General features: G+C 41.6%; 1 protein-coding gene across 1 annotated transcript in view; it reads left to right on the forward strand.

Moving 5' to 3' along the window:
- The first annotated feature begins 457 nt into the window (after positions 1 to 457).
- Positions 458 to 16382, forward strand: part of GUCY2F (guanylate cyclase 2F, retinal) — a 37695-nt gene continuing 21770 nt past the window's right edge. Inside the window, exons 1-10 of the mRNA XM_010221726.2 lie at positions 458 to 1196; positions 1463 to 1764; positions 3358 to 3712; positions 5575 to 5659; positions 9115 to 9211; positions 9996 to 10127; positions 10970 to 11050; positions 12102 to 12278; positions 12930 to 13086; positions 14422 to 14571. Of these exons, the coding sequence (XP_010220028.2) occupies positions 458 to 1196; positions 1463 to 1764; positions 3358 to 3712; positions 5575 to 5659; positions 9115 to 9211; positions 9996 to 10127; positions 10970 to 11050; positions 12102 to 12278; positions 12930 to 13086; positions 14422 to 14571 (2275 nt within the window). The remainder of the gene's footprint in view (positions 1197 to 1462; positions 1765 to 3357; positions 3713 to 5574; positions 5660 to 9114; positions 9212 to 9995; positions 10128 to 10969; positions 11051 to 12101; positions 12279 to 12929; positions 13087 to 14421; positions 14572 to 16382) is intronic.

Here is a 16382-nt window from a genome sequence, read left to right on the forward strand (position 1 = left end):
GGCTTGGGATTCATCCTTTTAAAGAACTAAAAATATCTTTTATCAATAGGTTGTGTTTACTGCTGTAAACAAAGAGGAGTCGCTTTTCACTCTCTGGCTTCAGAACATATTTAAAGGCACTTAAAAATGACTGTTTATCTGCGTCTGAATTTCAGGATTATTTTAAGTGGATATGAATAGTTATAACACTTGCCTATGTGGTGCAACAGTTGATATAGAGCCTATAGATGCGTTTATGCAGGTTCTTGGCACTGCATATGCTTGCACCTTGAGAAGGAAATTGTTGTGTAATTTGGGCTGACTCAGCTGTACCTGCATGTAGTGAACACATACATGCATTCAAATGTATATGTATGATTACAGGATGGCAAATGTAATCTGCTTTTCTCCCAGCAAGGGGTTGTGCACTGCTTGGCTTCCTGAAGAACTCAGCTTCTATCTACTCATCTGTAAAACAATGTCGTTCCTCCTACTGTGTCCTAAAACCTTGTTCTGCATTCTGTCAAGGCACATTGAATTACGTAAATGCAATGCTGGAGATCCATTCAAGACATTTCTCTGGGATCTCCGGTGGCTGCTGTTGGGAATAATCATACTTTGCTCTCCAGCTCATTGCTCTGTTTTCCAAATCGGACTGCTCGGGCCCTGGAGCTGTGACCCCTTCTTTTCCAAAGCCTTTCCGCATGAGGCTGCCAGGTTAGCAGTGGGACGGATAAGCAAAGATCCTTCACTAAATCTTGGCCAGAGGCTGGATTTTGTAATCCTGCAAGAAGAATGTGAGACACCTAGAGCTCTGACAAGATTCATGAAGCTTGGAAAGATTTCTTCAGCTTTCATAGGCCCTCTGAACCCTGGATTCTGTGAGGTGGCTACACTTTTAGGGGAAAACTGGAACAAACCTATCTTCTCATGGATGTGCATCAATTATAAACTGGATTCTACCATCCACCACCCTACATTTGCAAGGACCTTGCCCTCTCCAACCAGAGTTTTGTTCACAGTAATGAAATATTTTCACTGGGCCCATGTTGGCATTATTTCTTCCAATGAGGATATTTGGATGGACACGGCCAAAAAGTTAGCAAGTGCGCTCAGGAACCAGGGGCTTCCTGTTGGTATTGTAACTTCCATGGGTAAAGGGGAAAAAGACATTGAAGATGCTTGGCAAAAAATTGAAAAAGTTGGTGGCATCAAAGGTAAGTGTTTTGAATCTCATTCTCCTTTTTCCTCCTGAGTAGGCACTGCATCGTTATCCAAGGGGCAAAGCAGTAGCTGTTGTGGAAAGACCATTATATAGACATGAACCAGAATTAACCCAAGATGATGCCCAAGCTAAAATTTAATATGCAGAGGCAGGTCGAATAGGTGCAGCTCAGGCACTGAAAATGACTATGTGGAGACTGTTTGGGTCAGATCTTTCACTGGGGGATCAGTGACACTGTCTGTGGTCCTTGTGTTTCAGTTGTACTCCTGTGCATGCATTCCGTGCTCATTGGAGGAGAAGAACAGGCCGCCTTGCTCACAAAAGCTCAGGAAATGGGACTAACCGATGGAAGATACGTCCTCATTCCCTACGACACTTTACTTTACAGCCTTACATACCAAAACAATTCATTCTACACTTTTGATAACAATAGCAAGCTCCAAGAGGCGTATGATGCTGTGCTCACTATCACACTGGAATCTGGAGAAAGGACCTTTTATGATGCCTTCAGGGAAGCTAAAGAAAGTGGTGAAATATTCAGGGATTTGGAAGCCACCCAGGTAAAACCTCTTTCTTGTGGGCCTATTTGGGAGGTGGTAGTTGGAGACATGGGTCATTGTTTTATAAAGGTAGAAGTAATAGTAATACAAGTATAGTTAATTAGTAAATAGTAACAGAGAAAGCATAGGGGAGAAACAACTCAGACTGTGTTTGTACTTTGCAATAAATATGGTGAAGGTTGAATTTGGTCTGCATTCATCTGGAAAATATCTTTTTCCTGAATATCAGGTGATTTAACTTAGATTCACTTAAGCTGCAGAACCATTTGGAGGATTCAAGAGACTGAAATGGGGCTGTCACATTTTCCTTGCTAAGTGCTAACTGAATTAAGACCAAGCTAGAGAGGTCTGCTCTGCTGTGGATTAAGTTAGGGGATTTTTTTAAGCACCAGAATAAGAGGTCCACGTGCCTGAGAAACAGTGGGGAAGCTACAAACAAAATACTGTATGCTTCTAGAGAGAGATGCTTAGGAATATTACCATCTCATTCTTAGTGCTATAGTCAAAATTATTATTTCAAATGTGCCATCGCAATTGTCTAAATGTCACCAGTAGCCTATAAAAAGCACAGTCAACTTCTACTTTGTCAACATTACAAGAACTGGAGAATCTGTCACACCAGTGAGGGGTTGCAGGATTCAGCTGAGCTAAACTCATCACACTATTATCACTGAAAAATTATAAGTACTTTGAAAGTACAATTCATCAGATCTGCATTCAAAGTCTACTTTACAAGAGGATGAATCATACCTTAAAACACCTTTTTTTTTTTTTTTAACCCCTTCACTATAAAGAGAGCTCAGGTTAACTATACTGAACATAGAATTCAGTGTCTCAATCTGGTGATGAATCCAACCATAGAATTCAACAGTATAGAAAGAAGCAAAGCAAGGTGAAAAAGCTCTGAGACCCAAAGAGAAATTTCTCTGTTTCTGCTTCTCAAATTTTATGTTTTATGAATAAGCAACACCCTGACTGACCACATGGGCGTGACATTTTTTCCTACCTGGCAAGAGAAAGAAAGTCTCTTGTTGTGATCTTCTCTTCATGGAAGATTTTTTAGCCTATGGCTTTGGGGCAGAGTGTGATAAAGAGCAGCTCAACTACACAACCAGCTGTTGGCTCTTGCTATAAGAAAGTAAATTTGTATCTTTTTGAAAATATTTTGAGAGTGCATTTTTGACAGCAACCATAGGAAAAGATGGTTATTCAAGTTCACCCATGTATTTGGGTCCATTCAGAGCTACCTTCAATATAAGGTTCTCCAAACCCATTATTCCGTGAGCCTTAATGCCAGTGTTCAGATACCTTCATCTTGATATCTCCAATATTTAAGCCAACCGGCTTAAAGGTTCCACTCCTTGATTGAATGTATAAAGTGAAACCAAAATATCCAAGTACTCCAGCAAAACCTAGTATCAATGTATCAGCCTACCCTACTACAAGGTATTGTAGTCTGACAAGCTTGGAGAACAAAACCAGCATTTCAGTTCTTGAGTTTACAGCCTCCCAAGTGGTACAATCTTGGCCTCAGTTGACAAAGTAGAGGTTGGCAGCAGTACGTCATGGCCTCAATTTCTCTTATATTTTCAGGTTTCTCCACTTTTTGGAACCATCTATGATGCCATCTACTTCATGGCAATGGCTATTGACAGTGCTCGAAGGAAAGGGTCCTGGACGTCAGGAAGTAACATAGCCATGCACACAAAAAACTTCAGTTTCCCAGGATTTAGCCTTTGGATAGAGACAGATGACTCAGGAAACCGGCTGAGCAACTACGTGATACTGGACACAGAGGGCCAAGGGAACCAGATCTTCCCAACCCACTTGCTGGACATGTCCTCGGACTCTGTGAAGTCCTTAGGCCGGGCCATCCACTTTCCTAGCAGAGGTCCCCCCAAGGCAGATTCTGACTGTTGGTTTGACCCAGATGTTCTCTGCACTGGAGGTAAGAAAGACAAAAAAAAAAAAAAAAAAAAAAGGAGGGGGTTAAATGAAGTAGGACATAGACCTACCATTTGCTTTATCTCTTTTTTCTTACCTCAGACAATTGCCTCTTAAATTAGAGCTTCTCAAACAGAAAAACCTAAATCTGAGAAATTCATATAAAGATGACCTGTCCTCATGTTGTTCATTGTGGCAATCATTTACTGTGATCCCATTGTTGATCCACAAGACTGACATTGTTTTTTTACCTAATAACCCACTAAGACTGTTGGTAGCGTTGTGTTCGAGAAAGAACTTTCTCGTATACCAATGTATCCCTGTTTTTTTGAGAGAGAAGAGTAACAGGAAGATTTATGTTGAAGATACCTGAAGAGAACTGCACAACTACAGACATTTTCACCATCTCTGCTGCTTCTTCACACAGTTAATTAGGAAGCTTTAAGGACCATTTGGAAAAAAAAAAATGTTAACCAAAATAATTTCAGCTACAGTACTTCACAGAAGTCAAAAAACTAGGAGGAGTGATAGCTGTGTATGCTGAGTTTGTGAGAGCCCTGGTTTTACTTATGGCCTTTAATCTGAGGAAATTAGGTGCTCTTTTAAAGACATCAGAGAGGTCCAGATCTCAGGAGAGGACACTTAACCTCCACTTGATTTATTTACTTATAATACTACCAAATTACTCCTTCTGCTGTGGGATATTCCCTGAAGTTTCACAAATTCTCACATTCACCTTAAAATATTCCCTAATGAATTTAAAACAATCCCCAAGGCCCCTTAATTATGCCATAATAAGTTGAATATTTCCCATGATAATTGTCCCTCCTTGCTAGCTGTGAATTCTGGTCGAATTTTCTCAAGATTGTCCCTCCTTGCTAGCTGTGAATTCTGGTCGAATTTTCTCAAGGCTTTGAGTGATTCCTGCAATGACCCATCTATCAGTGACGAGTGCTCTGGTCTTAGTTATTGCCTTTATCTCCTATTTCCTTATGCTCGTGCATCTGAAAAGAATACCAATTTCTGAAAATTCCTACAGCTTTCACTGAAAAACTCTAGGTCTTGTGCTTGTGCAGCAGCATGTAATTTAAGAACAGGACTGACTGAGATTGATAAGCCCTTTATAAATCCAAATTTCCCCATACTTGTTTGTCTTTAAGGATTTCTGAAGGCAAAAAGAATTAAATAAAATAAACAGAAGAGACACAGGGCAGAGAAAGCTAACATTTCCCATCAGAACTGAGCCCATCCATCCATGTCAGCTTCCCTTATCTCTCTAGCAAAGAAACTCATGAGCAAAGTGTCCGTTCCCAGCACCTTCTGCCAGCGAGCGAGTGAGGAAGACATCAGCCTTCCCCTGCTACCCCTGGGTCTGCTCTTTTCAGTGTTAGAAAACTGTAACAGGGAATGAGAAATTCCAGATGGGCTGGTGACTCACACTGGCAGGCAGTAGGGTACCGCATGATTAACCTTTTTCAGTGTTTCATTTCCTTGAGAGGGTCAAATGTTCAAAAGTTATGAACTTTGCAGAAGCTGTCTCTACAGCTTAATTTTTCCTTGTAATCCAGTCCTTATTTACTTGATGAAAAACTATTTTTCCACAAGTCCAGGGTTCTGATTCTGTTGTACTAAAAAAGGGGCATGTAAATAAATAATTAAAATATTTGCTTTCTCACATAGATAAAAAGTCAGTAAGTAATGTCTATACACAAATTAATATTACATAGGAAGCAGCCTTCTACTGTCCTCATAGCTGCATGTTTGATTTTGCAGTCCAGTGTTCTATTAAAGAGATTTTTCAATATTATTGCCTAAATAAAAGGGACCTTCTAGTTCACTGATAATTTTTTCTCCTGCTTTGTACAGGGATTGAACCTACAGTCATGATCCTGGGGCTAATGCTGGTCTTTGCTCTGGTTCTATGTGCTGTGGGCCTGACTTACATTATCAGGTGAGAATTGCAGAATATATTTGATTTATTGCTATTTTTAGCTTCTGTGGGGGCCTTGCATTTTAACTGACATTTGGGCCATATAACTATAACAAGTTCGTTTGTGGGTTTTGCCCGTCAGCTCCCTTTATTTATAGAGGTGGCTTGAGCACTCTGGACGGACATCAGGCAATATCTCATTGAATCTAGCAATCCCTGAAGGAGTCAATTTACCCTTAAACATGTTCAAGTTTGGAAGGACATTGCAGTTAACTATTGAAAGGATTAACTGGATGATGACTGTGAAGTGTTAGGAAGGTGACTATCACTTTGGAAATGCTGAGTGTGCCAGGACAGGAATCTGCTTTGAGAACACAGGGATGGAGACTGAGTAGGCTGCCACATTATATGTCTATTTTGTTGCTCCAGATCATTCTTTTCCTGGATTTCTCTCTCACCTGTTGACTAGTATGATCATGCTTTCCATAGTGCACCTAGCTTGATCCTCCTTCATTTCCCCATGTATTGGAGAGAAGGAGAAAAAAAAATCTCTGGAGAGGGTTCAGAGCAGTTAATTAGGATGCCTCATTATTATCAAGTTGATTCACTCTCTGTTTTGCACCAAAGTCCAGGTGCTGGTCATCCATGTTGCAAATAAATTGTTCTGGACATGGGATCTGCTCTGGAGCAAAGGAAGCAGTCTCCTGGGGAGGGGACAGTTTGCATATGTCACACACATGTCCTGACTCTACACCTGAGGTAGGCATGAGCCAGTGTGCTCTGGTGGGCAAAGAGCTATGATGTGCAATTTGGCAAGGATGGCATAGCTGTTGCCTAAATTAGGCTTCTGCTCTGAGTGGTCCCCAGAGGATTTCTGCAGAGGAATCTCTCGCTCATTTTTACTTTAAGAAATTGGAAAGTGTCTTAATAATTCTCTCAGATACCTAAGACACATAACTACACCTAGGTGGAATATGTATGTGTCAGAGACAGAGCAGCTGTGTGGACCGTGCTGTCATCCAGAAGGGCAAATCCTCTTTCCCAACACCCAGGCATATAAAACACTGATTTTATCGGTTGTAGTGTCAGTATGTGAAAGCTGGGCTCCATTCTTTGCCATTCAGTGTGAGCCTGGTTATTCCGTGGAAACAGTCATCATCCACAGGTGGTGCTCAGGGCATATCAGCAGGCAAGAAGCTCAGTGTCCAGTCATCTCTAATCTTGATAGCCAAAGCAGTGTACATGCCTTGCTTGGATTATATGCCTAATTTTAAATGGCCACAGTAAAATGATATTAATCCTGTTTTAAATCAGATGAATGGTGCTTGAGAAATGCCCACTTCGCTGTCTGGAAAGGGGGCCAAGGTGTTTCCTAGTTCAGGAGATATCTACACAGTGCACAACTGAAATTATAAGGCATATTGATCCAGAAGCAGTATGTTCAATAGGGTAAGGTTTAAATTCTCCAAGTATCCTGAATCGTTCCATCCTATTCTGCCTGTGAAATCATCCCTAAATCTGTTTTATCTCCAATCCTGAATTATCCTTCAAAACCCAGATGATATAAGGCCACCCAGCATGCAACACCCCAACCATCTACCCGACTGAGACACAGCTGCTTCTGATGGTTTATAATTGTGTTTGTCTCCATTTATCAGTACTTTATACTTTGGACAACAGCCCCCCCAATTGCATAAATTAAAGAAAAATCTACTCTATGTGCAAGTTGTTTCACAAGTCCCAGATGCTTGGGAAGTTCCAGTTGTGAATAAAAATATCACTATCTGCAGGAACAACAACAACAACAAAGTCTAAAGTGACTCAGATAATGATTTATCTTAGGGAAGGACATATCTAGAACTAAATTTAAACCACAGTGTGGACTGACTTCTGATGTCAGATCTTTGGTCTTAGCTCTGCCAAGGATCTGCTGCATAACCCTAAATGAGTCACTTCTGCCCCTGTGATTCTCTTTTGGGAAGAGGAAACTTTCCTCTTCCTGGAGGAAGAGGATGGGATTGCCTAAGTAAGGTTTTTTCGGGAAGACAAGCAAAAGGGACAGAAGTGATGAATTTTGGCATGGAGCTGAGTTGGGTGCTTTGGGACAAAGTGATTAGGGCAATGAAGCTGGTGAAGGGACTGGAGCACAGACCTTGCAAGGAGTGGCTGAGGGGGCTGGGGTTACTTAGTTTGGAGAAGAGGAGATTCAAGGGAGACCTTATCGCTCTCTACAACTACCTGAAAGAAGATTGTAGTGAAGTGGGGGTCGGTCTCTTCACCAGAATAACTACAAGAGGAAATGACCTCAAGTTGCTCCAGGGGAAGTTCAGGTTAGACATTAGGAAGAACTTCTACATGGAAAGAGGAGTCAAGTATTGGAATAGGCTGCCCAGGGAGGTGGTGGAGTCACCGCCCCGGCAGCGTTCAAGAAGTGTGTAGATGAGGCACTTAAGGACATGGTTTAGCAGCCATAGTGTTGAAGGGCTTATGGTTGGACTTGATGGTCTTGAAGGTCTTTTCTAACCATATTGATTCTATGATTCTATGGTTAGAGAATGATTGTAGTCACCAATGGTGATTCTTGTAGGTATGTGCTCGGAGCTCCCTCTGATTTCTAGAGCTGTCCATGCCTTCTAAAATACCCAATGTGGAGCAGTATCTGCAATGGAAAAGTGAATCATTCTGACCTGTGGGCATTTTGCAAAATGAATTCATTCCACAATAAGGTTAGCAAAAGGAATCCAGTTGCCAACAGGATCAAATTTGTCTTTTGGGGGGATCTTATTGGCAAAAGTCTTATCTGTCTGCAGATCAGACCTTTTGTGGAGTGTACATAAGGGTTCATTGACCAAAGAAGTGACATCTGCATCTCTGGGCAGGGAGGGGAGTGGTGTTTCCTTTTCCGCTTCTGTTTCTTCCTAATGAATATTTGAGGTCCTGTGGGTACAGTGTGCATTGTGTTACAGCTTGGCATCATTGAAATAGAGTGGGTTTGAAAGGACAGTGTGTGACTTCTCTCTCTTCTCTGAGACATAAAATAGCCACTCAGTGTAGACTAGTTTAAAATGAGCCCAAACCAGAAAAAAAAAAAAGGCATCAAAAATAAGATTTAATGTCTGGGATGTTTCACAGTGATTTGAGCAAAGGGGGTGTAAGCCTGGCTGAACTAGCCCAACAACATGTGGTGACCTGTGTCCTGGCACATCCAATTTATGCTTGCAACCAGATTGACTCCGTGAGACCCCTTGAGATTATAGCTTTTGTTGTCTGTGAATTGGCTGAGATAACTCTTAGTTTTATGCAGAGGATATCAATCCAAGTAGGGCATCATGTCTATTCTACTGCTTTTACTCGTATCCAACTCTATTGCCTCGCCACTTGTGACATCTACTAATACCAGGTGGAAGACATATGTTGGGGATTCATATATGCTGTAAAAGCTGAAAATGATAACTTACACTCTATGAATCCTTCAGACATAGTATCCTGAACAGCCAGTTGTTCAAGGGGCCTAACAAGATATTGCTGACCCTAGATGACCTGGTCTTTATCAACCCAGAACTGAATAAAAAGGTAAGTCCTCTCACTCTTGCCATTAATCTGGTAGAAGCAGGACATTCAAAAGTGGAGTTGCTGTATGATAATTTCATATCCATGAAGGTCATTCACTTCTCCGTGCCTCAGTTTCCCTGTCTATCAGATAGTTCCCCATGTGCTGGGTGGTTCTGGGTCTTTGATTAGATGCACTCCCAGTGTCAGAGCTGTTACGCCGATGTAAAATGTTGTTCTTGGTTGTGTTTATTCTAAAACAGCCATGGCCTTTCTTTGTTCCTGAGGTTGGATGGCATAACATAGCTCGTGTCCACAGAGACAAGCTATCTTACCCTGTAAAACAAAGTGTCTGCATGTGAATCACTTACTGGTCACAGTTCCTGGCTTGTGCTAACTCCTGACCAGAACTGGAGATTGCTTGGGGGAGCATTAATTGGCACAAGCCAGGACCAGGCCCCAGATCATGCTAACAATAGGCCCTGCTGTGGGACAGTCCCACTGATGAAGATACAGATTTTCTCTCCATTTTAGAGGAGAGTCTTCCAAGTGCCTTGCTCAGGTCTGTATCTTCCGATGCCTGCCCTGAGCATTACATTTCCAGCATATAACGTATGGCTGTAGTGTTTCAAGATACTACACAGGATCAGAGTTACGAGCACTGCAGAGGCTTGATGCATTGAGAGAGGTGATATGGAGAGGCTGGGAGGTGTGGGAAACCCTTCTAGAGTGGGTGAAAACTACAGCCTGGAGCTGGTTTACATCCAGAGGTGCTGATTACCTTCCATGTGCTTTCCTTGCCTTCCAGAGGCTGACTTTGGATAGTCTGACTGATGCAAACAGCGTAGTCGAGGGCAGAAGCCTGAAATCTGTAAACCACTCCTTTTCCTTGAAAAGTGCAGCCGCCACTCACGAAACCTCCAACGTGGCTTTTTATGAGGTAGGCAGGAACCCAGTGCAGCCTCCCACTGCTCTGGGTGCTCGAAAAGAAAAATCTTGGGCTGCAGCACTGTAGGTCCCAGCGTCTGAATACTGTTGGTGGTCCCCATGGGTGGAAGTAGGTTATTCCCAAGCATGGATGTATCAGTATTTAAAGGGAGTCCTCATTATTTCAAGTCATATGAGGTGTGGGTATTCAACAGGTAGCACCTCCATCCATATGTGTTGTTCCCAACTCTGGTCATTGTTAGAAATGCCATCATCTAAAGGAATCATGAGGCGCATTTCTTACCAGACACAGTTTTTAGGTAATGACATCTCTAAAAATGACCTTTCTTACAAGACATGGTCAAAGTACTGCACAGAATTAGGGACATCGGATTTGGTTGCCTTTTGTGTCAATAGAGTTTATGGAGTTTAAGCAAAAGTAGTAGTTGAATCCCTCCCTTCCTCATTCCCTCTTCCCCACCCCATGCACACCTTTTTTTTTAAAAAAAAAAGCATGGAGATTTTTCCAAAAAGTTACAAATGAAACTGGATCATTAATGCCACAAAAAAATTTGAGAGAGACACTTTATCAATTTAGCACTGTTTGTCGGATATCAATAACCACCTTCCCATCATGATGTTTTGATCCAGCTGAAGGTCTTGCTTGACTCTATTATTGGAGGGTTTCCTGTTGGTGTTCTCATTTGGGTGCAATATGAAAAAAATCTACTGCCATGAACATTGCAAATTTCCAGTTGCTCTCAGAGTCGAGGATCTGCAAGTCAAATCTAGGTTCATAAGTTATCTGCTCTTCAAAGACCTGCTCTGTCATTCACCCACCTGTGTTGTGAACAGGGAGACTGGGTATGGCTGAAAAAATTTGAGACGGGAGCAATTCACACTCTGCGGCAAAGTTCCACCAGCATCTTGAGGAAGGTAGGAACAAGGGCTGACTGGGCATGCGGAGGGAAGGTAATTTTGGGGCTTGTGCGATTATAGGGGATTTTTATTCTCCTTGTCTCCTGTTTGTCCACTGAGTCATGCATCGTTGCTGTTAATAATTCCTGTCTGGTGAAATCTGATGGAATGGACCATGCGCATTTACGAACGACAAGCCTGCCAGTGACCAATGTTTCAAGTGCAGCAGTTTACAAAATCCTGCTGTGGACCTGATACTTCAAAGGTTGTGCAACACCAAATGTGCAGTGAACCCTCTAAGTGACTGTCCTCAAAAGCACAGTGGCTTGGAGCAAATAATCCTTGGTTGTACCAGAAAAGGATAATAGACGAGTAACTATTTTCATGCATTATTTGTTGATGGCTTAGCAGTGTCACAAAAACATGGCTGTGCCTTTCTCGGAATTTTACTTTGTTACCAGCTAAGATGCCTGTTGGAAGCTTGATTCTGTCTTACTGTTATTACTAAATGAGAAGTCAACACATTTATTTTCCAGATTCAAGAACCATTAGTAATTGGCAGCTATTGCTAACATTATAGTGGCATTTCTGCACATATAAATACAGGAGTTTGCCAGGGCATTTCTCCAAAGCCACCATTAAGAGATGGATCCATGCAGAGGTGGGGTTACTTTGCAGACTGGACCTAGAACAAGACTCTCTAGGAGTCTTGGAGCAAGACTTTACATGAACTGAGTCTTCCCCAGCTAAGCCATTTTGCCCCAGTCAAGGATCCAATCCAACTTGTCTAAAAAAATGCAATTTTCTGTTGAGCTTTCTTCTGCTATCTTGCTTTCTTTGTCTTACCAGTTAGAGTAAGGAGAGCAAAGCTTAAAAAAAAAAAAAGGCAGCAAAAGAGCATAGGAGAGCTAAATGGAAATGGTAAAGAGGTTGTTTATTTCTCCATCCTTGTGTCAACATGAAAGACTGTTGAGGAATAGAGAAATTATAAGAGCATCTGACGTATAAAGAAGCTGCCAAGCAGATGTCTGGCTGACTTGGTCTCCTATGATTCATTGTCTTGTTTCAGATGAAAGATCTGCGTCATGAAAATGTGAATCCATTCCTGGGCTTTTTCTCTGACTGTGGCCTCTTTGCCATAGTAACAGAGTACTGCTCCCGAGGAAGCCTGGAAGACTTACTGAGAAATGAAGATATGAAACTGGATTGGATGTTCAAGTCCTCTCTTCTGATGGATCTAATTAAAGTAAATCCATTGCTTATGATAAGGGCTGGCCTGCATGTGATTTTTGTATTGATACAGCTATTTCAGCTAAGGTGGTGGAATTTTTATAGTTATGCTGGAGTAACCAATGTGAATGTAATTATACTGGTGTACATGGGTCTTTAATCGAGATCTCTTATTCCTGTTCTGTTACTATCTGAGAGAAGCTCCATTTAGATGGTAAGACTACATCCATCTGGCAGGCTGAGAAGTGAAAATTATATATTGAGCTGGAAATGTCTGCCTGGAACAGTTAAAGTGGTGACAAATACCTATTTTCCAAAGACCCAGTTTAATCACAGTTTAAACTGGGTCCAAAGACCCAATTTTCCCACTGTAATCACACCCAGTGTGTTTTGATACTGTGATAGTGAATTGCCAGTCGGGGGACACAGGGGCAGGTGACTTGCAGAGGGTCTTCCAGAACCATTCCTACAAGCCATGAACCACCTCCTGCCCTTTCCTGAGTGAAGGAGATCAGGATCCAGCCATCAATAGCTCCGTGGCCTCTGTTTGCATTTGACATGGTGACAACACCATGTTTGCTGCCAAAGATGAAAATTTGGTGTTTCTGAATACTGGTGGTTAATATGCTTCCTAAAGAGCAGCATCAATCTTTTCTATATTTCACAGGGGATTAGATATTTGCATCATCGAGATTTCGCCCATGGACGCCTCAAGTCTCGCAACTGTGTTGTGGACGGCCGGTTTGTGCTGAAGATCACTGATTATGGGTACAATGAGCTCTTAGAAACACAGAGATGCCCATATGTTCAGCCACCCCCAGAAGGTAGGTCCCATGAGGAAGAATCTGTGGGAAGTACTTTTTCATGGATTAAAGATATTTGTCCTGATATAACTGTGGGCCAGTGACCATATGAGGAACTATGTGCTCAATCTTACAGCATCCAGTTACTGATATATATGTATTGTTATAAGAAAGGATACGCAAGGTTTTTTTTTCAGACTTCCTGCAAATGAAGCCAACAGCAGAGTGTCAGAATGATGGAAAGAGATTTTACTGTAAGCAGAAACAGAGCTTAAGACTGTCAGAGTTGGAGAAGGATTTAACTGTACCTTAAATCAAAACAAACCTGAATTTCTCTGATCAGTGGAATTGATTTGATATCCTTAGGTGAAGGTTTAGGTTAAGTTAAATGCAGAGAGTTGTGTTTTCTAAAGCTAATTGGTCTGCCTAAGAGGTGCAAGTCTCTTCGAAATACAGTCTCTGCTTGCTGTTCCCTAAAAGCTGCCACATGGCATTTCCACCATTTAGGGAAAAGATCTCATGGGAAAACATTTGGAGACTTTGCTGGATTTCTTTCACCTAGTCATTGTCTTGGGGTTACTCTGTTGTCCCAGCTCATCCTTGAAACCTCATTTTGTGATGGGAACAGAAGTTTGGTACTCTCATATTTTCACTGTGTCCCAACTATGGGAATTGCCAGAAGGCCTCGCTGCTTCTCCTTTACAAAAGATAGATATATTGTAGTACCTGAGAGGATCCTTATTTCCATGAGCCAGAATGCACAGTTACCAGGGTAACAATATTGTTGTCCCAAGAAATTCATTTCTTGATGATTCAGCATATGTTTTACAATTGCATTTTTCATCACTCGAGCTATTAGTATTATGAAGATTGATTGTACTTCAGACTGCTACATATTGCTGTTACAAAAGCTGCTTTAATCTGAAAGAAACTTAATGAAAAATATTTTATTAATTATTGCTTTGTAAAACAGCAACAATAAGAAACCCCTTTTAAGGCTAGCATTTTGTGTGGCTGGTGTCTTCAAACAAAATAGAAGTAAAAGTTCTGATGGTGGTGAGGTCTTATGTGAGTCTCAAAGTTCAGGGTTGGCATCACAATATACAATGTTTTGATATAACATTTGGTACAACATTTTAAAAAAATAAAGCGAAATTTGGAAAACTTAAATTTCTTGTCATGATAGAAGTTTAATATTTCTAACACATCCTAAGAGAAAAAAGACCTAATCCAGTAAACAGTGAAGTATGTTTTAGCCTTTATTCAAATGACTGAAATGAAGAACTAAGAGGATCTTTATGAATGGCAGTAGTTTGAGCCCAAGTGGAAGAAATGTAATGCTCATGAGTGTTTTAGAATTGCTCTGGACAGCTCCTGAGTTACTGAGGGACCCAGACATGCGCAGAAAAGGCACCTTCAAAGGAGACATCTACAGCTTTGCAATTATCCTGCAAGAAGTGGTTGTTCGGGGTCCACCATACTGCACGTCTGATCTCACAGCTGAAGGTAGGAAACTATTTTAGCTAATTTGTAAAGCTCTATACATGGTGTGCACGGAAGGACTTGTCTACTCCTTGGGTAAAATAATGGGATGGAAATGAGGTACCAAACACTTGACCTTTCTCAGTGAGAAAAAGCTGTTTTCAACAAAACTTCAATAATGACCGTTGAAAAGGGCAGTCCTGATCGCAGCCTCTGTATGTGACTCAATCACTGCTGTCAATGGGATTGCAATTCTGCATCCCTCCTGCCTCATTAGATGCTGTGAGTCTCAGCTGATTTGTCTCGTGCTTCTTCAGAGCTTGTCTGCAGTTAAGTTGCTGCAGTGCACCCAGTCCTGCCCCAAAATTTTGACTTTTCATCTCAGTATGGGGTGAAATCTGATGGCAGAATTTCCCACAGCTTGGAAATTCATTTGCTTCCTGTCCATCAACCCTTATTTGTATGTCATGATGTAGATGAGATTTTGGTGCTGGATTATGTACTGCTAGTGGCTTTTTCCTGCTTTTTCCATCTGTGTAGTCTGCATGCAGAGTCTTACTGCATTTGCAGCATTCATGTGTGGGCAAAGTTGCCTTGTCCATTTCTGCTTTTTGAAATTATTTCTAAATCCCTCTGTGACTCATTAAGTAAGATGGGCCTTCAGGGTACAAGCAAAGTGGTGTCTCCTTTCATTATTTGCTAATTGTTATTTTTGCATTAATTACTTAGCCATTTACAGAAGTTCACTCTCCTCAACACAGATCACAGTGGTACGTCATGGCTCTGGTGACTTTTGTGGCAGATGGCTTGTATCTGAAATAGCAAATAGCTAAACTGCTCAGGAACAGCTTGTGGTGGAACTCCTGTGAGGTCAAACCATGCTGTGATTGAGTAGGAAAACCAAACATGCTGCAGTCAGGGCAAAGACTCACTGAGTAGGGAGAGGGTGAGAAAAGTAAAAGAAAAGAGCTGGTTTCAGTGAATGCTCATTCACGCTTCAGACTGGGCAGTTCCTGGGTGCTGTTTGGCCATTCAGTATTTGCTGGTCCATCACCTGCAACCATGGGACTCTGACCCTGCTACTCTAGCAATAGGATAACAGTGATGATTATGATGTAGCCAGCTCTTTAATTTGGACCTGGTCCAGTGTGGATCCAGTGTGTTTTGGCAGATATCCTCCCACCTAGTCCCTCCAGAGAACCTCCCGCAGATGTTAAGTGCAGCATGCTCTAGTTTCCCGATGTGATTAAAATGATGAAATTTCTACTCATTGCTTCCTAATCCTCAAAGAGCTTTCACTCATGGTGTGAACTTTAAAACTGTCTGAGGAAGACATTTGCCTTTGGCTGCTTTTGGAAATATTTGGGCCGAATTCTTTGTATAATTCATTTGGTGGAGACTGGTAGGATGGGCCAAGGAGAGCTTTAAAGCAAACTGTCTGCACTGAAAACCTTTGGGTACTCAGAATAACAGCTGTGGAAATGCAGGCTTTGTGGAAGAAAAAAGGCAAAATTTGCTACTCGGCACTACACAGGATAAAACCTGTGAAAGAGAAAATCATGCCTTTTTTTTGAGAATAGAAATACATTTTTACTTTTTTTTTTCTCAGTGGCAGTTGACTCTTTAACCTTCTCTGCTCTCTGAAGGTAACTCTTCTCAGTCAAAATTGCAGTCACCCAGACTTAAAGGCAACAACAACACCCCACTACCTCTTTCAAAACATCCCCAAAGTTTCAGGCTCTGATATAACACAAGCTCTGACAGAGAATAACCTTAGCAGGGCAAAGGAAGTGGCAACCAGTAACTTGGGATATGAAAGGAAGTGCCAGGGCGTG

The sequence above is a fragment of the Tinamus guttatus genome, unplaced genomic scaffold (genome assembly GCF_059628265.1).
Source record: "Tinamus guttatus ecotype Peru unplaced genomic scaffold, ASM5962826v1 Tinamus_guttatus_pri_ptg000602l, whole genome shotgun sequence".
Lineage (NCBI taxonomy): Eukaryota > Metazoa > Chordata > Aves > Tinamiformes > Tinamidae > Tinamus > Tinamus guttatus.